Source organism: Centroberyx affinis, unplaced genomic scaffold, assembly GCF_046629955.1.
Source record: "Centroberyx affinis isolate AG114_WGS23_722 - 3 ecotype Tasmania unplaced genomic scaffold, CSIRO-AGI_Caff_v1 ptg000007l_1, whole genome shotgun sequence".
NCBI classification, from domain to species: Eukaryota; Metazoa; Chordata; class Actinopteri; order Beryciformes; family Berycidae; genus Centroberyx; species Centroberyx affinis.
The window spans coordinates 27,385-50,147 of NW_027278723.1; the positions used below are offsets into that span (position 1 = coordinate 27,385).

Below are 22,763 nucleotides of genomic sequence, written 5' to 3' on the forward strand. Positions count from 1 at the left end.
CACAGGTACACAGTAAAATGAAAATGTTCTTGGGGACACAGTGCATTCCAAAGAAGAATAAAACAAGGAGCAGCATGAACCATGTTACAAAACAGTGCAAACAAAACAAAACAGTGGAAAGCAATTTTAACAGCAGTGTTATAAAAGTGACTGGAGCGTAAAATTCAAGTATTGCAGTTATAATAGAGTTGCAGTTAAAGTGACAGATACATGGTAGGGTTTAAAATGACTGGTTCATCAGATATAAATTATGTTGCAGGGTGTAATATTCAGTTCAGTAATGTGAAAAGTAATCCGTGAAGTCAAAAGGACTTTACCCGGCCCAAGTAGACAAGTTATGGTTTTCAGGCAAAATCAATATGATACTCTGATATAAACTGCAATGCTTGGACCGGCATTGAGAAGACAATACTGTGGGTGTCTAATGTCGGATGGCAGCTGTCCAGGCCTAGGTCAATGTAAAAACAGATGAATAATATATTAAATCATTGTAGGTATATAGTGTACACACACCGAACAGCAACAGGCAAGAAGTCAGTGTTCTTTTACTTCCTGAGAACTTTTTGTTGCCAGGCAACATTGACTTCTTGGAAATTCTGTTGAAAACAACTTTAGTGCCTCCAGTAATGTTCTATTCTTAAAAAGACTCAATCGATACGTGAACAGGAGGGGCTAAAAAAAAAAAAAAAAACAACAGGAAACTGGAGTGGTAAACACTTGTCTCCTACCCATAGATACTATTCAAACCCCTTAATTTTAGATCATTTGGGAATTTAATTTAAACAATCTATTTTGTATTTCTGTTAGACTGTTGTGATGTTAGCTATACTAGCTTTACATATTTGGGTATTTCAGCTGTCAACAGACAGTATTTTGGTATTTCAGCTGTCAACAGACTGTAAAATTCCTATAATTAATGACTTTGTAATGCAAACAGGCTAAAGAGAGCAATAAATTCTTCCTAAAGGGCAGGGAAACAGATCTTATTGAACTGAGAGGCTAATAAACAAAGAGAGTGAGGTGGATGGAGAGGACCATTGTAAAATCTCTCTATTGATATACTGTGAACCTCACTAAATCAGAAATAAAAAAAAGACTAGTTTGCCAGATGGTATAATGAAAAGAAAAAAGGCACCAATGTGTAAATTCAATCTGTTAATTGTGTGCTGTCAGTTGAATTTCCATGTTGAGGCACAGAAATTACAAACATTTCCACAGCAAACTGCATCATCCATTTTCTAGCCTCTTATCCAGGTCAGGGTCACAGTTGCAATAGGGCAAGCAGAGCAGCCAAGATATTCTTTTGCCCAAAAACTTCCACCAGCTCCTCCAGCGGGATCCCAGGTGCTCCCAGGCCAGCTGGGAGATGTACACCCTCCAGTGCATTGTGGGTCACCCAGGGTGTCTTTACCAGGTGCTCCAACCACCCCGGCTGGCTCCTCTCAGTGTGGAGGAGCAGTGATGTGACACCGAGGTTCTCCCGGACTGCTGAGCTCTTTATCCTATCAGAAAGAGTGAGGCCAGCCAGCCAGCTGGGAAACATCATCATCATTTCAATCATTTCAGTCACTTGTATCCGCAATCTCCTTCTGGTCACTACCCAGAGCTTTGCTTTGTGGTTCAGCTGTCTCTTCACCACCACTGCAGCCGATGCACTTAACCGGCGGTCTTTCTCACGATCCTTCTTATCCTCACTCATGAATCAGACCCTGAGATACCTGAACTCCTCCCGATCGGGCAGCTGGTTACCCCTCACCTTTGACAACCATGGCCTCAGACTTAGATGTGCTGATCCTCATCCCGACACTCAGCAGCAAAATGCTCATAGCATCATAGATCATAGCATGATGAAGCCAAAAAGGACGTCATCATCCGCAAACAGCAGAGATGCCAGCCTAATGCCACTGAACCAGACACTGTACAGGGACTTACCATGCTGGTTCACACTGCATCCTCCTTCCAGGCCTTCTTACAGTGTCTGAGACTGTATCTGACAAACTAGCCTGGAAGGAGGATGCAATGTGAACTAGCACAATAAGTAGTATTGTTTCATATCAGCCCTATAAGCAAAGTGTGTGGATTGCAGCCTTTTCATTGGCTCAGGAGTACCATGTGGTGCAGTGTGCTCATCACTTGCAGTTGGCTCATTGTAGGAAGAGGTGTGCTGGCAATTGGCAGCCTTGTAGGAGGCCGCTGTCCTACTATGCATCAGCAGTTCAGGAATCTGGCTTCTTACTCAGACCAGTATCTGAACCTCAATAGGAGGTTAGAAAATATGAATGTGCTGTGAACCAGCAATGGAGCTAGCATGCTATAACTTAATTGACAAATATAATGCAGAGAAACAATATGTTCTGTCTGTGACATTCGAGTTTGCTTGTTGGCTAACAGAATTTATTTAAAGCTAGTGTGCTAAGCTGCCTAACAGAGGTCCCTGGCTTGGGAAGGGCCATGGTGACAAACGAGATATTTCTTACCTTTCTGGTATTGCTGTTGATTTTATGTGTTTTTATATTTTACTCATTGAGTGTGAAGCGCTTTGTGACTGTGTTTTTAAAAGTGCTACATAAATAAAGATGATGGTGATGTTGTTTTAATTACTGGACTATAATCATTGGACTTAAATGGAAAGGCCTCATCTAAGATTGATAGTCATTCATATCCCCAACCTACTGCAGGCATGGGTCCAGTGAGCTGAGACTGGAAAATACAGAGGGTAGAGTGGGTGGACCCACTGACCCTAAATTCATGTACTCTTTGACCGCATCCCAATTACCATCCAAACACTGCAGATACCCAGAGATACACGGAGAGAGAGAGAGAGAGGGAGAGAGAGACAGAGAGAGACAGAGAGAGAGAGAGTGGCTTTTAAGCTAAAAAAAAAAAAAAAAGCCAAGTGCAGGTTAGATAGCAACAGAGACAGATTTAGACTATGGAGTGGGCTGTGAAGCATGGTAGGGGCAGGGGGCTTGATGAGACTCAGATGTTCTGCTGTTTCCCTCCACTCTTTTACACACACACACACACACACACAGACACACACACACACACATCCCACCCCCCTTCCCCGCACCCTACCTTTACTTTTTTCACTACACCCTCTTCTCCAGTCTTGTTCTTAGTTCTTGTTTAAGTAATAGTTATTAGAGGGTGAAAGACAGCAAATTAAGCTAATGAGTTGTTTATGCAAACGCTGTCCTTCTCATAGCTTTTCAAAGTAATGGGTTGTGAAGCCTCCCCATGTTGAAACATGGGGACATTAGGATGGGATCAGACAGAGGGCACTGCTGATGCTCGGCTAAATCTTGCACATTACTCATGCACACACCCCGTTAATGTATGCATAAAGCCTCCCTAATAAGCTGAGAAGTGTGTGTGTGTGTTTGTGAGTGTGAGTGTGAGAGAGAGAGAGAGGGAGAAGGAAGGAGAGGCAGCCCAGCAGACAGAGTGTCTATATGTGTGGGCATATGCATAGGTGTGTGTGTGTCAGCCCACATGTGAGACAAATGGAAATACAAAATTATTTAAAATTCAGCAGTATGTACAGTGTTGTTTACAAGCATCTCAATCCCCCTCCACAGATTGCTGGGCTTCCATGATATGCATCTCTTTCTTATACCTATATAAGACAAATAGAGAGAGAAAGAGAGAATGAGATGAAGAGCTCCTCAATTGGATTACATATATAATATAGCCTATATATACACAGACACAAACAAGGTCGCCAAGGAAGGGCTTCGATGAATCAACTACCCAAGTACAGAAGGTGAGGCTGCCAGACTGATAATCATGACGCAGGTGTAGGACACAGCTGACAAATGAGCAGGAAGCGTGTTTGAGAGTGTGTAGGTGTAGCCAAGCGCTCTCCACCAAGGCAAGCAGGCCGAAGCGCACCATCCACTGAATCTCCTCAAATGGATTTGCTCACATTGATTTCACTTTCTACCATGCCCACTCATCTTGCTTTACATAAGCAGGAACTCTGTGTGTGTGTGTGTGTGTGTGTGTCTGTCTGTGGTATGCGTTAGAGTCTCTTCCAGCTATAAACACATTACTCATTTACACTGAGGGGAGCCATCATGAGTGCCCATCAATCCGTGTAGGAAGACCCTGAAGCCCCTGGCAAGGCAAGGTCCGGGGAACACACACACGCACACACACACTCACACACACAGACAGAGAGAGAGAGTGAGCGAGAGAAAGAGGGAGAGATAGAAAAGATTGATTTGCTAGGTGGGTCCTGTTCCCTCCTATGCCCCTGTACCTACCACCTTGTAGCCTGGTGATGGATTACCATTATATTGCCAGGGCCACACCACCCACCACAGGCAAGGACACCCAGTCACAGGGAGGAAGGCAGCAAGCTGGGGGGCCTGGTGTGGAGTATTCGTGTATGTATCTGTGTGTGTGTTTGTGTGTGTATGTGCATGTACAGTATAGAGGTTGGGAAGAGGGAATAGCTGACAGTGTGTATTTATGTGTGTGTGTATGTAAGAGTGTCTGCCTGCACAGGGGTCCTAGCAGCCGCTGTGGACATTGTCGTGACAGCAGAGGTCAAGAGAAGATAGACGAGGGGCAGCATGTGCAAACAGCCCACTTATTTAATGTGGCTTTGTCCTCAGGCACTGCATAGTAAAAAGCACTGCTATTAGCTGATCAGATATGTCATAAAATTCCATGATATGACAGTACTGTATACAGGTCCATAGGAAACGCTGGTTTAAAGATGCCAAATGGGATTTTCATTATTATAATGGATTACAATAGGATTCTTAAATTGCTCTCCTGAAAGATGTCTCACTTGTCCTATGCAAAGTTGAACAGTGAAACTAAAGGACACAAAGGGCTGAGGATTAAGAATGTGACTTGCCATGTGCCATGAATCTTTAATGAGAGAGAACTGTTAGAGGGCTTATGGATGTAAAGGCCTCTACCAACAGGAGCTGAATAATTGAAGACGTTGCATGGTGCATGGTCACGACCCACTGACACAGAGACTTTGACCTTACTGGGGCTTCAATAGCCCCCTACCCAAAGAAATAGAATAACAACACATGATATTTACCCCTAAATCACCACCACCACTAGTAAACAACATAGAACTGTATGGCTGGGGGGTGCAAATACAACACAACAGCCAAGACTGAGTCCTATAATGGTACAGTAACTGACTTTCCAAATAAGCTATAATCACATAAAACCGTCGTGGGAGTATAAGAAATCCCTTGTATTCCTTCGTAGTAGTTATTATTTACTAATCATCTGCCATCTTTTACTACCTTATACATAATCATTAGTTTGTAACTTGTTTGCCACTTATGTTTCAACCAAGGTCTCTACTGATAAGGATGTATGTGACACACATGTCATTAAAAGGAGTCTTCAAGGTTAGGCACCTCAAGCCAGTTGTGATTCAATGAAGATGACTCTTATGTGTGTAAAGCTTTCTTTCAAGCTTTCTTTCTGTGTGTTGCGTTTCCTCTTTCCTTCTAGCTATAATAAACTCCTGTCAGTTTGGTGTGTGCCTTTCCTGTAAAGGAAAAATCCACATTATAACACTTTAATACTGTTAAACAAGAGGCTGCTTAATGTCCCTTGCCATAAAACGACCAGTTATGCTAAAAGGCTCATTAATTAAACTGATTAATGCATTAATTAGCAAATATTTCTATGTCAACATGCATCACATAACACAGGGGTGATATTAATATATACTCCGTATCTTAAAGCTTTAATGAGTTCTAGTAGTTTCAAGAAAATAAGTTTTTCCACGTTAATATGCAAATTTATACAGCAAGTTGCTGCTAAATTTTATCAGATCATCTCTATAGATGGAACCTGTGGTGTAAGTCTGAAGTTTCTATGTACTGTTCTTAGTTATGTACATAGTTATTGTGTTCACAAGAATATGACTAGGGGTTTGTGTGGAGATGCTACTATTTGTATATGTATCTGTATTTGTTCAACCACACAAATTATTTGTATTTGCTTTTTCACGCCATCATGTGAGGACAGCATGAAAAAACTAATAAAGAAATGGTCACATCATTGCCATTGCATTATTGCCATTGTTGAGATATTAAAGCGTTAAACTTATCATTTTACAGTGACCTAATAATAACAAAGTATAAAAACAGATTTGCTTTTATTGCTGCGTTTAATAAACAACAACCTAGATGTTATCTAACCATAAACATAGGCCTTCATAAACACAGCCATAAACAACAATAATCAATTATAAACAGGAAAAATATCTCAACCCTGAACTTATGAACTGCATGAACACTGGGGGATAATAAACACTCAATTATAAACTAAAAACATGATTCCTTTCTGAATCAAAATAGATATCTTCATGCTCACTTACTAAACAGTCAATTATAAATACCTTCATCATCAATTACTTATACTATGAACTGCACAATCTGTGTTATTGTATAAACCCAAACCTCACACACTTTCACTTCCAACACACTGCTCAGATCAGCGTGACCTCATTTTTACTGCAGCGGAGCTTGAGCGTGTGTCAGTCTGTCAGCGGTCCTAATGCTATAGCCCGACCCGATCAAGCCTGAGGGAGGGATGAAAGAATTGGGCTGAACATTGTATTTCTGGGCCCAATTTGTTGCTTGGTGGTGTATTTTTCTTATTCTCAAATAAGAAAAATAGTGGTTGTCAAAAGGCGTTCTGATAAATATAGGAAATCACTAACTGAAGTAGGACTACACAAGGCAGGTTAGCCGAAAGTATAGAACAAAAAAGAAAATTATAACACTTCACAAAATAACTCCTTGAACACAGAGAACATCAGAGATTGATAATATATAACAGTGTAAGAGTATCTGAGGTTGGAATTTTCCTTTAAGCATGAAGCTAACACTATAATTTCTCCTTAAAATGCAAATATAGTTGGCACTTAGAAAGTTGGACCAATTAACCATACCCTGATTTTTGTCCGATTTTATTATTTTTGTCTGTCCACATACTCTAATTAAATGCTTGTTATGAGTCATGTTCTTCTGCAATCTGTCACTAGATTTTAATGGTGCTGTTTTTATTTATGTTGTCCATGGAAATTATTCTATACCAGTAACGTCAGAGAATATGTCTCACCACCTCATTGTCTTGACAGGGTACAAGCTGTTTGCTTTATCATTTTGTGCGGAGGCATGGCCATAGCTGAAGGTTAAAACAAATATTGGGGTGGAGAGGGTCCTGCACAAACACTCCCAAACAATCCAGATCCCACAAGCAAAGTCAGTTTGAGTTAACACAAAAGGGGGCTGTGGCTCAACAGAACATTAAGTTAGATGCCACTCTCTAAGGGGCCACAGTCCGTCACTGTAATGCACTGTGACACTTCTTCCCCCAGTCACATACACGGACTCAATGAAGCCAGTCAAGGTTTATAGAACACTCACCAGTGTTATCGTATCAACCCACAACACACTTTCATTAGCAACACACCGTAACAGTGATTCATTATTGTGCTCAATCAATTTAGGCCTATTACCTGGGTGGCAGGCCTATTTATCCTATGCTTGTTTATTCCAGGGCCTCATGAAAGACTTGAGAGTAATACAGAGTAGACTAATAATGATGAAATATCTAATTATAATTATTAATTTTTCAAGTTTCATATTTTGCTACATTTCATCACTGAATGTTTTCCATTAAGTCAGCAATCATTTTTCTTTTGATATGATAGAGACCATTCCTTGAAGAGTTTTGTAAATGAAGAGTTTATTTCCAAAAGAGTGTGTTCATTCTGGAAATAAACGTTCAACATTAAATATCTCTAAACTAGATCCAGTCTGTAAAAATGTTATCCGTTTGCCAGCCAAGGACTTAGCGTCCATCCTTTACAAAACAGAAAAAATATGTTTTAATTTTGTGCTATCAGTCATTGTGTGCATGTGTCACTTTTTAAAAATGGTGGCCATGCCATTTTAGAACAAAGCCCCCGATTTTTGTAGCAGCATGCGGGCATCTGTAACACTTGTGGCTTTGCTCTCCATTGCTTGTGGGCAGCGCATGGGTGTCACAGTGGAGCACCCAAACCAATCACCCGTCTGTCTGTCTTTTCAGCCAGCCAGCCAGCCTGCCACGTGGACAGGACTGTCATAAATAGGTCAGCCATGTGTGGCACCCATGGCATGTGGGCACTGGCAGCCAACCTCTTAAATGGACATCCTCTCTTTAAGCTCCCTTGATCAGACTGTCACTCAACCAGCAGCCCCCCCTCCGCAGGCAGCCTCTTGGGCCACTTACACAACTTCAGCAGCGACGAGAAGTGACAGAATACCAGGAAAGATACAACATAATTGGGGGAACTGGGGGAACGGATGGATTGTTTGTGCTCAGTGAATAGATCAAGCCATTAATTTGTCCCTGTCTAAAGCTTTTGTAGGCTGCTTTTATAAAGGAAGAAAATAAAATTGAATTTGTTATTAGGAGGTCACTGCCCTTGATTGTGTCTGGCGATTACTGGTAAGTTGATGGAATAGGGCAATCCTGTCAGAGAGTCAGGGCCATTTAGCTACAGGATTTGTGTCCTTGAAAGCCCCTGATCAAATACCAAATGTAATGACTTAGAAACATCCATTATTGTATGACCCTCTATGATTGTAGAGTAAATGGCTCTTTGTCAGCTGCTGTGAGCCTTGATTGTTTGAGTATGCATGGCACCTGTTCAATCTATTACTGTATAATACGCTCCTCTATTTCCATTATGCTGGTGAAATAGAGAATCGGGGCTATTATAATACAGAACACTTCTGTATTTTCCCTCCTTCCCTATTAATTCAGCAACGACAGACCCCCACTGTTGCAAATTTGTATCAACAATGACAATTCATCAATTCATGGCCTCATTGTATATAAAAAACAAACACACAAACAATGGGTAATTTCAGTGCAATTATCCTACATAGCAGGATACCAAGGAGGAGACTCCAGTCTCAAACAAAATTTCCCCTTCTTCTTGGGAAAATACTGCACTTCATCTCCCATCTATGCATGGACCTCAGGTCACAGGCTAATGAGAATTATTTTCAGAAACCATCTCTAAAAAAAAACAAGTCACTGTGTTTGGCAACTTAACTTCAATTCTTGTATACTCAGAGGAATCCTGAATGTGGACGTGACCCTGCAATTGCCATGAATCCAAAGAAAATACAGCTGTTAACAGAATGTGTATACAAAAGAAGCAATGGAAAGCTCTGAGACAAGGGACAGAAAGACAAAGTCATTGCGAGGTGGAGGTGAGTGTGATCAGTATCTCTCTTGGCATTCTTGCTTGGCTGGCCTCTCTGGCCTGTCACCAGCCATCACTTCAACCAGGCCTATCTAATGCCAATTGGCTTGACTCTCCCTCACTCTCTGCCACATTCAGAGAGGTGGAGATGGAGGCTATCAGGCCAATAATTTGCCACATCGCATGCTTACAGTTCTTTGCACTCACATCATCACACACACACACAAATGTACACGTTCCAATTTACACATGCAAACGAATGAATGCACACAGAGATACAGACGCAGGCGGACAGGCATGCATATTCACATACACACACACACACACACACACACACACAGTCCTCTATCTGCAGAGAAATGTGTGTGAGCTGTATATGAAAAGGTCAGGGAGTTATGTCTTCAGGGACTCCATTTGTTTACCAGCACATCTGGTTAGAGAGCAGCAAAAGATCAAGGTGGAGGGAAGGAGGAAATGTCCAGAGTGTCTCATATCTCTTACGCTGCAGACGACCGAAACACTCAATCTATATTCTGACTCCGACACTGTCCTTGCCCTTATTGGCCCCTAAGTGCTGAGACACTTGAGGAAGTATCACAAGCCTATACTCTGCTGGAGCCAGCTCTAATCCTGCCTGAAGCCTGCAGGCTCTCCGTGTCCTTCTCATCGGCTTCATTAAAAGGATCCCTGTCCTTTAGACTTCCCTTTCACTGCCTGCTGCCTGCTAATCAACCAGGCCAATTACAACCAGTTATCTGGAGTCAACAAGCATCCGAGGGGGGTCACACACGCATCGCTCTTTCCTCTCGCTTCCTTCCTTCCTTCCACCAGGAAAGTGAGAAATGGTATCTGCATGTGAGTAGCCATTGATACAGGAGTCAAACAGAGAGCTGCAGCAACAGGAGTGCACATTGTGTAACTATATACAGTGCTGTGTGTATCCATAGAGATTCATTTCTCAAACTTTTTACATGATTGGCGGGGTTAGAGTTTCAGGCGGAAATCTAATACTGCCCTCAAGGTCCCTTGAGAAAGAAGTCTGACTAGCAGTGCGAGCCAGCGAGGGAACGAGGGAGCAGTGTGCAAATTGAAAGTAATCCTCAGGCCTGGCCGCCGGTGTTGCTGGATTCACATCTATTCATAATTCATCACTCGACAGCAGTGAGGTGGAGAAAGTTCTGTCCATGTAATAAACCAGGAAGAGACATCTTTGGAAGGCACTGATGGGATCAGGCAGATCAACCTCTGTACTATGGAAGGTCCCAGGTGAAAACTGCACTTGTTATAAGCAGAAAGAGATGGATAGCTGGAACAGATAGCTGGGAATCTGTCTGTTTCACATCATATTAGATCCTACAGCAGTCCATCCACAATGTTCAGAAAGAGATTAGCTGACTGAGCCACTGTCAATCTAGCCTGTGCTATTGTCAAAAGCCTAATTAGACAGCTTCCAAGCGTTACCAGCTAAGGCTCTTAGAGATGATACAGCGGTTCAGCTCAAACGGGAGCAATTTAAGATAGACCGTATGGGACTAAAACTCCTCAGTCCTCCAGCAAGCGTGTGCAAACCAAATGGAGGATTGAGGAATCACCACTGAAGCACCTCACTGGACACACTGCCACATCATTGTAAACCTGGCAGGACGGAATGAGTTTATATCATTATTTTACAGGCAATGTAGCTGTGGCAGTAGCTGCAGCTGTGGCTACTTGTAAGGACCAAACCCGGTGGTACAGCCACCAGATTTGAAATCAGACATTTGAAACATAAACATGACTGAGGCTGATAAGTCAGTTAACTCAGTCAAGGGAAACAGAATACAGGAATCCTTCAGCAGGTTGTTACCATAGACATTTTTGGAGGACAGCCGCAGCAATTCAAGATGATGACAGACAGCTCATTCACTGCACTAACTCAGCTCAACTCAACAATGTTGTCCAAGTTACTGAAATAGACAAGACTAAGAAAAGTAACCCTGAAAAGTTAAACAAAAATAGAAAGAATGCATATGGACTCCCCTTAAAATTGGGTAAATGGTGTCATGTGCGTTTAACAAGTTTGCAGTGGCTTTCCACCTTCAAAACTTCCATTATCAGCTGCTGCGGCAAATGAACAAACTAAATAATACAAGGTCAGTGAAAATCAAACTTCCTCATGCTCAACTTAAAACAAGTGCAGCTTGTCTGGTGATGACACATATTGCGGAGGTGACTTTGGTTGTCAGGGGTGTTACTGGTCCTGCAGCAGACCGGCCGCCTGCAGCTCTGACACAACGCTGACCTGGAGGGAAGCAGGAAACACAGATAGTGAGGAGGGGGGAGGGGGAAGGGGGCAGAGAGGACGGACCACTGGGAGAGGGAGGCGAGGTGGGATGTGATGTCAGAGGGCCAGCAGGGGTGAAGGTACGTTGAAGATGGGGCAGAGGTCAGGACAAAGGGAGAGGTGGACAAAGGTCTTGTGGGAGCATTGAAGCAAACATGGAGGAGGATGAGAGAGGGGAGGAGCCAGCTGAGGGTTAGAGAGGGTCAGCGGGGTTAGAGAGGGGCTGGAAAACAGGCAGACAGACAGGCAGACAGGCAGACAAGCAGACAGACAGACAGATAGATACAGATACTGTATGTTCCCTCTAGATCTAGATACAACTCAATACAACTTGTGGTTCAACCGCTCCTTGCAGATAAGCTAATTAATTATTGTGTCAGTCATGAAAACAGAAATAGCTTAATGCAAAATAGGCCCTTTAAGCACTCTATGAGCAGCAATTTGAATGGTTATTGTATTATATGTGGCAAAAATGATCCTCTGCTAATGATACAGAGAATATATCAGACATTCTGGTGGTGCAATCACCCAAACGGAGGCCAGGCCATTTTGCTTCCAGCTCTAGATCTGTCCTCAGCTCAGTCTCTCTCTACTGTAACACGATGCTGGCTGGCTTATCAGTCTTCCTGACCTCCCCTTCCCTCTCCTTATCCTCATCTGTTTCTTTGTTGACTGTGTACTGTGTGGGCTCCTTGTCGTTGTCACAGAAATGGGAGGAATCAGAGTGCTGCGGTCCCACTGGAGGCCTTTGTTTGTCATGTCTGTAGACAGTCTGATTTAAGCCTCCTCCTGCACAGAGGGTCTGATTGAGTTTTCACAATGACTTTGCTGTTCAAAACTAACATCCGATTCAAAGCAAGTGTTCATTTCTACATCCTCCCTTTCCTCTTTCTCTGGGTTCACAGTGAATTGTGTAGGCTCATCCCCACTGACATTTGAGCTGGAGGGTCCCATCAGAGCTCTTCCCATTATCTGACGGGGGGGAATCATTCCGATTTGACCTGAAGCAATTAGAATTGGAATCAGTAAACTCCATCAGTAAAGTCCACAAAGGGATCACATGTCAATCCAGGAATTTCGCTTCTGCCATTACGGAAATTTGAGGCACCTCTACTGGTCTGACTGTAGAGGGTTTGGACCTCTGCTGCTCCTTGTCAGAGACTGAAGTATCTGAATATGTTCTTCTCCACCATTTACATCTGGCATCACTGGTTCTAATCAAACTCTGGTACTATATACAGACACCTCTCCTGCATTTCTTGTCTCTCTATATTGAATGCAAAAACATGAAAAATAAAATATACAATAAAAAAAATTAAATAGTGGACTGCCCAACCAGTTTAAAAAAAAAAAAAGTATGAGCTATACTGAGCTGATCAAATTTATAATGGGTTTTTGGCATTTGTTTTTAGAGAACTGATTTGAGATTTTGTAACATCCAAATGTTACTCGTGTTGTGTATCTTCAATTTTGAATTGAGGTGAAAATAACAATATCCACAAGTGTCCCTGACCAATAATTATCCCTGTCTGACACACATGCAGGCAGTGTGGTGGCTTGGCCAAGGATTATAGCATAATGACATGATGATGAAATGTACTGGGCCATCCAGCTCTGTCTATGTTATGCTCTGTTGTCCATATTTCAGCTGAGCCTGTTTATATGGCCTACTTCACTGTCCCACCCTCTAATCCTGTGCCGTTGGGCATTGCCACACTGCCCGGCCCACTCCCCATCTCTCCTACACTCAGCTTTAATCTCGCTGCTGCCAAGACAGCAAGCTCTGAATTGGGGACGGCTGACAGCCTAAAACAGTCTCTAGGAAAATGAGATGACATTTGTAAGGGACAAACCAGTGGGACAAATCGTTAAGCAAATATTGAAATGAAATCGCTTTCTCTTGTTGCTCCGTTGTAAATGATTTATAGTATATACATCATTGAGTAGCAGTAGCAAGAGCAACAGTAAATAGATAAATAATCCCATGTTGCAATATATAATCTCACACACATATACACGCCTACACATACTCGTGTGTGTGCATGCATGTGTGCATATGTGCATGTTTTCTTTCCCGCCAAGATCAGCCTAATAATGTGAGAATTGCGAGGTCTGGGATCCTGGTGTAATTAGCCAAGAGTGTTAATTACAGGAAGACTGCTAAGGCAATTAGGATCTCAAGCAACAACACTGGCACTGTATCTCTTCTCACGGCACAGAGAGAGAGAGAAAATCGCACGGCACATCACTGACAATTAATACTTGATTAATCTTCCAACACCAGCATCGCATTCTCTGCTCTGCATTCAGTGGAATGATTGCACCTATAATATAAGCATTTAAAAGCTAGATAATCAGTCATTTCTTAATACAGTATACACAAATGTATTCATTTCCTTTCATTTTCTTTTTGCGGCCATTAAATAATGTGGGGATGTTTGGCTGAAAAGGAGCGAGTGTAGGGAGCGGTAGATTCTGTATCTGTGCCATGTCTTCTGAGAGATCAGCTAATGCAATACTGAGACTCTTGTTAGGAGTCAAGTCAAGAAGTCAAGAAGTCAAGTTTTTGAAGGGAGGAAGAGGAGACAGAAAAAGAGAAACAATGAATGCAGGCGCTGACCATGAAATATACACAAAAAAAAATAAAGGACTCAATGAAACACGGAAAAACAAGAAAAAGAAAAGAGAGTGGGAATGCCACCGTACTGACAGTTGATATAAGGAAGCTAGGTAATGTGCAAAAAAATGACAAATTGAAGGGGAGGAAAGAGACAGATTTTTTTAAGGAGTGACAGATGAAAAAAGAAGTCAGAGATGTGAGATGGTTTAGGGAAGGTGATGAGGGATTATATGACTTGACAGAACCATGGAAGGAAGAGAGCGTAAGAAATGGATTTGTCGAAAGTGAGGCACTTCAGAGAAACAGAGATAGTGTAGGCATGCGTGTGTATGTGCATGCGTGTGTGTGTGTGTGTGTGTGTGTGTGTGTGAGATTGGATGGGTGGTTGACAGGTGCACGCTCTTGTCTCTCTGGTGTAAATCTCAACTCAACACTGCTGCTACCCATGATAAAACTCTGACTAATAGGGGGACATGCATACTGACACAAAAATATACACACACGCACAAATTCTGCTTAATGCAAAAACACACACACACACAAATATACACTCTCACACCACACACACCTATGGCTCTACAGGGAGCTAACACTGAGCCGTGGCAAATGACACAGGTTTTCAGCTCTCTGTGATGAAAGCTTACCGAGGGAAAACAGAAGGAAGGTGGAGGAAGGACAGATTCAAGATGAGGACCGGGAGGAGAGAGTGACTCAGCTGCTCTCCCTAAAGGCCTCCAGGAGGAAGAGAGGGAGCGAGGGATGAAGAGGGGGGGATGAAGAGGCACCAAGGAGGAGGGGTAAGGAGGAGGACTAATCCGGTCTGTCGGTGTCCGCGTTCCCTCAACTCTTTGCCGTCGAGGGGAATCGTATGAAATGTTTGATCTCTGGAACAGTTTGCGGATATAATGTCAATGAAAGGCCAAGAGGGGAGCCGCAAATACCCTGTAAAATACAATATTCCATGGCAGAAAGGAAACATCTACGATGCCAGTATCGGGAACGGCCAATCAGTGTCCTCAAAGGGGATCACCATGTCACGCCACCTCACCAGCATAGTCTGAGGCTGACAATGACATCCTGGCCTTTTATCTAGCATGCTAAGGGCCTCTCTAAAGTCTCTATGTACCGCTGTGGGCCCCGGGTAATTGGGCCCTGCCTGCACATCAAACATAGATCTCTTCTGACATCACACAGGAGCCCGGCACTGGATGTACTGGGATAAAACAGCATGTTGGATGGAGCCAGAAACACATACACACACACCAAAAAGCACATCCATACAGACACAACCGCAACTACATTCTGGCGTACAAATTATTAACAGGCTCTTTTGAAACTGTTTACTCTGACACGCAGGCATTTCTAACATCACGCTGCCTTCCCCACACCGAGACAGTCGAGAGATCCATCTAAAGTGGTTCTGATGAGCCGTTTCAAGGTGAGACAAAAGAAGGAGGCGGAGGGAGAGGAAAACAAAAAATTCTTTGAGAGATTCAAAGCGATGAGACATATATAAGGGACAGAGGGAAGTGAAGGCAGGCGGTGTTGTGCTCGACAGAGAGATGGGATGAGTTCTGACAGCCTACTGTCATACAGACGGGCCGATCCGCAACTCTGTGATCACAATGTTTTTCTACCAAAAAAAAAAAAAAAGATGAATAATTCATCCCTAACCAATGACAGGCTTGGTAGAGGAGTGAAGCGTCAGCCCATGTCCAATGTCGCCTGCCTGCGACTATCCTGGCCCCAATGATAAATTCATGGCATGTCCCTGATGTCCAGAAGCGACGTGTCCTCTTCACCTCAAAGTGCGGCAAATAACACAAAGAAGATAGTACACCTGTCAAACAGAGAGGAGGCAACAGGGGAACATCAAATAGACGTAGACTTGATCATGCACACATTCGCTCGCATTCACACGCCCGTGCGCACACGCAGCGGCTCACAGAGATATTCATAGACACCAACAAAAACACACATCCACAGATTCAGATCCATACTGACAAACAGAACTCTACACTTGTGTAGCAGCACGCAACCACGCCTCCACATATGAAAATGGATCCGGTATATGCGGCAGTTAATGTATGTGGAGAGCAGAGTATAGCCGCTATAGTCCCCCAAACAAAGGAAGAGAAACTCGCCACAGCTTTGAGTCAGTTCAAAGCAAAGATCCTCAGTAGACTACTTCTGATCAAACACTTCTGACAGGCAAACCGAATCCATATGCTCCCCAAAGAGCAAAACGAGGAAGAGGAAGACGAAGCTGGGGAGGAAGAGGAACCACAGTCTGTTAAGCACTATCTCATCACACCCATCTGTCACTGTTACACATGGACACATACAGCGGCAGATTTATTAGTTCAAATGATGCAGGAAAAAAAAAAAACAAAGGGGAGATTTTCTTTCCAGCTTTGACATCCTTTTAAAATGACAGGTTGGAGAAGGCATTTGCCTAAAAATATATTGCCCCTTCGCTAGGGAGGCATAAAGAGATTGGTTTGCCTCTCACACAGCAGCGGCACATGCATGCACTGACACACACACACACACACACACACACACACACACAAACACAATCAGCATAATGACTTTAGTTATGCATAATGAAGCCAAAAACATAACATCACAGTTTTCCATTATTAGCTCTTCATCATAGCCCTCCAACACAAAACATCATTTAAGCCCTATTCGAACTGGATTAGCATTACTAAGGGAGGTCCTGTAATTGTAATTATTACCAACAGCATCCCTAATTTTAATCCAGTACAAATCTGCTGTGTATGTCTGTTATTTTGACAAATTCTGAAAGTAAAACATGCAGATTGAATACCCTTCTGTTTCTCAACAAACCCGCCATTTGATAATAGCAATCCAGTTCAAACTATCATCTCCATAATGTAATAACGTGTTAGATGTTTTGGCAGCTGGCAGATTGTCATGACACATGCAAGCTGCTAGCTTAAATGATCTAATGAAGGCAGTATTGCAATAAATTGTTGACCTCAGTACAAATCCATAAGCCAACAACAACACACTGTGGTGACCTATTTTAATAAAATCCCTTTGGAGACCAAAATCTCGAAAGTTGATGTCATTTATCTCTTCCATGGCAGCATTTAGTAAGTAGGTAGCTGGCTACATCTCAGCCTAGTGTCACAGATAATGGAGCATCTGTTCCTGCAAAGGAAAATGTTTGTTGCCAATAGTAAACATAATGCCTGTGTGACTAATCAGTGTGCCAATACAAGGTGTAGATCATTATGTTTTACATCCAGGCTACAAGCCTTAATTTGCGGGAAATCACAGAAATATGTTATCGAGGGTAAATGGTCCACTGGAATTATACGAACAGCCTGTAAAAATAACATTACAGGCGGTGATGTTGTGGTAAATAAAAAGGTAAGTAAACTATGACCTCCAGTTCATCATAAGGCAAACATCCACTAATATAAACAAACCAATTTGATTTTCAGAAAAATATCCATTTATTCATCAGTTTGATAATGCTTACTGTGATGTATACCATAAATCTTCCTCATACAGACTTATGTCAGACTCGGAAGATGGGTAAACTGAGTTTAGGTGGGTTTAGCCTCCACTACATCCCTGATCACAGCACCTCCCCCAGTAAAACTAATCCAGTTCAAATAAGACTTCACTCCACTGGCATCCTGCTGGGGTTTTGCTTAAGTAGAGAGGATCACTGACTTGCAATCACACATGGGGCGCTAAGGACAGGGTTCAAATCCCAGTCCATACTACACTCCTGTTACACATCTCTCTTCCTCAAGAAAGTAAACAAGCTAGAAAGCATGCAGGTAGGCAAGCCTGCACAATAAACATAATTAACCTAAGGAAGCAACACAGAAAGCAATAATCAAAGCAGGCAAGAAAGAAAACAAGCCAAGAAAGAAAAGAAGCCAAGAGAGCCAGCAAGCAACCAAGAACGAACGAGCGACCCACTGATCGGTTTAATCTCTTCCACTGGCTCCACTTCATGAAAATGATTTGATCACCTGATTATCGATTTTATGTTCAACAGCAGCAAGGAGATAAAAGTCGGCTTTAGAGCCGGTAGTATGATCCTCAGAACAGAGAGAGACATTGGGTGTTATAGACTGATATGAAGAGGCGCAGAGGCATGAATTTCTACCGACGGCTCACTGGGATGTTTCAAATAGGTTCAATAGGTTCAAAGCCCAATTTCTTAATGAGGATGAGTGCAGAATGAGGGAAGCAATCCTTGAGAGAACTCCGTAAACAAAATGTTTATAGCTGTTTGCGCAGAAGTAGCTCTTGTGTGTAGGAGTATTTATTTTCTTTGCGCAACCACAATTCAATCTCATCATTAATCTTCATCTAAATGTATCATCGTCACCCCGAAAACAGCCGACTGGAAGGCATCAGGTTCAGAGCCCAGCTGAGTCTAACAAACTGTTAACTGTCGTGCATGAAAGGATCCATTTGAAGAATGATTAATTAATCCCGTGCTTAATACCCTTGCACAGCGTTAAGTGCATCTGACCACAACACATAAGGTTCTCATTAAAGGAGAAGTCATTAGCAGGTTCAGGACGGAGGGGACGCGATGACAACAAAACTGCTATTTTTGATCATCAAGCACTTAAAAATCAATTAGGAGCTGGTGACATGGTGAGCGTCTGTGTGAGCGTGTGTGTGTGTGTGTGTGAGCGGGTAAAGATAGAGCTACAGGCATTTGAAATACACATTTAATTAGGTGTTTAAATCTAATCCTGTGACATCATTTCCACATGCCACAAAGACACAGGACTTTTTGGGGATTTAAACAAAGAAAAATGGTTTTGAACTTTTAAAGTGTGTGTGTGTGTGTGTGTGTGTGTGTGTGTGTGTGTGTGTGTGTGTGTGTGTGTGTGTGTGTGTGTGTGTGTGTGTGTGTGTGTGTGTGTGTGTGCCGCTGCTGTGTGAGAAGCAAACCAATCTCTTTATGCCTCCCTAGCGAAGGGGCATCAATCTTACAACAGATTCATGGTGCATGTCATGTGTTAATCTAATCTTGTTAATCTAATTACATAATTTAAGAGCTGATTCAAGAGTTGGTTTACATGCCGGGTCTATGGAGAGATAGAATGGAAGATGTGTGTAACTTGAGTCGACCCACAGGCCACAGCTAATGTGGTTCAAAATACAACAATACGCCATGACTGCATCGCTCGGCTCTGACCGTGTTCACAACTGTGTTTCATACTAGAGCAGAGATGATTAAAGGAACACAAAAATCTCTAAAAGTGTATTTCCCCAACAATGCTAGGAGTCCAGGAGCGTAATACTCTCTCAGGAAGAAAGTTTTGACAATCTGCTTTAAAAAAACTAATTTCTGGTGAGTTTTGTATAGTAGCATCTATATACCTTTTCAAGCACTCATTCAGTAATAATATTTCTGGATTATATCACTTGGTTTATACAAAACAGGGCTGGTATTCAGTCATGGAAATTTCCACTTTGATCCACAGGTTATTCTATCAGTAATCAACTGCACTAGGCTACTGGAAGTGAAGAGACACACAAATATGGCCTATATCCAGGCCAAAAGTAATCATACACAATTAATGGTGTAAAAATTTAACAAGTCAAATAGATGTAGGCCTTGGTTTAAAATCGTGTTTACAGCCCTAACAGTTGCTTCTCAGTGCAGGTTGGCATCTAACTATTCCAGAGATCACAATCTGTGCAGTATTTCCATTTCAAGGAGCAAGACATTTTTTTGGCACACATTAGATTAGAGAAGGAGACGAGCAAGTCTCATGATTTTATTGAGAGGATGTGTCCTTAAACGCTCTCTGTTGAACACTGTAAGGTCTTGAAGAGATGTAAGCCTTGTGCTAATGTCTATGCCAACATTACTCTGCGCAAACGCACACATTCCCCAGTGAATGCGATGCAATGCAAATGAGTTTGCTGTGCTGCCACTTTTAAGCATAGACATTACTGGCCATTATCCAACAAAGAACAAAGTTAAAGCTAGTGCTCAATACATACAATCTAAAAAATCACATTATATGTATTTGCTGATGTAGATTGCAATGCTTTGACTGAGGACTATTGATACAATGTTATGGCCGGAGTATTGTTGTGTTTTAAGCCTACATACCATGGAAATACTGTGAATAATTACCCTTCAGAATGATTTTCTGCCCCTTTTAGCTTATAGCTCACCAGGTGATCAGTGTTAGTAATGCCCCTTTAGAAATTCTACCTATGTCTCTCAATCTGAAAAGGACACAAAAAGAGCAGGGGCATCTTTAAAACTTCTTTAATGTCCTGACAATGTTGTTCAGATAGAAATGGAGTATGGTACCATCTTGATGAAAAGGCAAGTAGCCTTTAGGTTCTGACTCCATTTTCTATACCAATCATAACCCAGTCAAGGAGGTCGATCCATACTGAGGAATATTGTTTTATGGACGGCCAGTCACAGTACTTCAAGCTGCCAGCAGCCATGAAAATACATAAAATGAAATGAGCTGGAGAGCCTGACAAGTATATAAACTCCCCAAATACCCGGCGCTTCATCCCATAACACGATTTAGTGTTAGAGACGCTTTGCGCTCGGTTACACCCAAAGACGAATGTCTTCAAATATCAGCTTACTCACACTAAGGATTTTATTTGTCTACCTTTCAGCTGTCTTATGCTAAAATTAACATAAACAGGGCCATTTCTGTTGCTTTGTTTTTGTAGAGCAAATTACAGTAGGTTGGATTTCCACCCAGGGTCCATGTGTGAAGGATGGTAAGTTCACAGTCAAAAAATCACCATCTCTTGAAAAGCAATGAGCGAACAAAATGACTTAAGGCATAAGGATAACACATGACGTAGTATCTGACCTTCTCCTTTGAAGTGGTGTGTAAGCATAGCCTACCTACACTAATGAGAATCCCTTGGCTTCCTTTTTAGTACTCATGTAATGACATGGCCAGCTCATCACACATTCTTTCATCCAGAGACCTGAGAAACATCAAATATGCAGCATCCAAGTAGCAAAAACCTTTTTTCTCACCCCACTTCTCTCTCTGTGTGATCTGTGCCATGCTTTCAGTTCCAAAGCCTGTCAAGTATTCTTGATGGTAACAAGAGGTCATATGCACAATATCATCAGCTCAAATGTCAAATGAAGCAATCGTGTTTTGATACAAGCTCCACTCATTAGTGAGACAAGGTGAACTGAGGAAAAGCATTATGCTTGAAATAGGTAAAAAGACTTTACAACAGCTGTAATGGTCTGCCTAGTTGACCAAGCCTTTGATGAGTGCTTGTACTGGATGATACTGTAGCATGGGGGCAGTGCATGTACTGTGCCATGCCACTGAACTGTATAATAAAAAGGCTCTGCTGCTGAAATCACTGAAAGCCGATGTAGTTTTAAATTATAGAAGATGATGTGCTCTTCCTCCTTTTTCACTGAGTATGCAGTGGCATAAATGACATCATCCTCGGGAGGCAAAAAAACATTCAGTGAAGACAGCAGACTAATTGACCCCTCAACATCTGAACACTTTCATTACATGGCTCTGCTGCTTCGTACTGGGTTGAAGTATTGCCTTGGCTTTGATCCTACTGGTTTCAAACACCATAACAAAGGGCTCTATAATTACTAGTGCCTGCATTAGAGTCATCTAAATAAATGACATTACAATGATAAACTGTGAGGCACTTCACAACACATTACCAATTACACTATAAAGCCTCTGTGTACTTTCCAGTCGTCAAATAGCATGTCTTAATAATTTTGAATGAACTGAAATTCCTGGTGCCATTACCAGATACACACTTCTAAACTTAAATTAGGCCTAAACCCTGGCAAAATATTCCTCAGTCTGATTTCTCTAAGTCAAATGTCTTTTAAAGCTGCGATTCAAGGTCCATTTTATATTTCAATGTCATGCACCTCATTATGTCCAGCCCCGCAAAAAAAACCCTTGTAAGGCACAGATGCTCTCTAAGCTCTGCATTAAGGTTACAGCCCCATCTGAACAGCCATAATGGCATTACAGTAGCCAGTGAGTGGGAGGGTGGCCGGCGCAGACAGGCCCATATTTCCCCACTGATCGGTCCAGCTGGACATCTTAACCACGACAGCTGACATGTCAGCGTGCCTGCAGGTATCTGACAGCCACTCACAGGGGCACTCTCTCCTTTCCCTCCTGCACTCCTTCACCGCTCCCTCCTTCCTTTGCTCTTTTCTCGCTAGTCTGCACTACTGCCCTCTGTAAGAGCGGCAATGCCCTCATCTTGCTGACAGGGGGATGCATCCCTGCTTTATTGGACCCATAAAAACTCCATGCTTGAAAACAATGAGGCTGGGCATTGGCAGTGTTGAGCTGAGGTAATGTCACTATTGAGTGCAGCCGACAGCTTTATGCACAACAGTATAAGGATGAGGATGGGAGGGGAAGTGTAGGCGTAGTAATGGACAGGACTAACAGGCTTGATTCAACAATGCACTCTATGGGCCATATAGGGCTGTGAGCAAGACATTTCATTACTGACAGATAAAGCTGTCAAATAGAGAGGCTAAGTGG

The 22,763-nt window shown here is 42.4% G+C and overlaps 1 protein-coding gene across 1 annotated transcript in view; it reads right to left on the minus strand.

Moving 5' to 3' along the window:
• Positions 1–11,486: 11,486 nt before the first annotated feature.
• org (oogenesis-related gene) overlaps positions 11,487–22,763 on the minus strand; it is a 39,326-nt gene continuing 28,049 nt past the window's right edge. The window contains exon 6 of the mRNA XM_071518713.1: positions 11,487–11,537. Within this exon, the coding sequence (XP_071374814.1) occupies positions 11,487–11,537 (51 nt within the window). The remainder of the gene's footprint in view (positions 11,538–22,763) is intronic.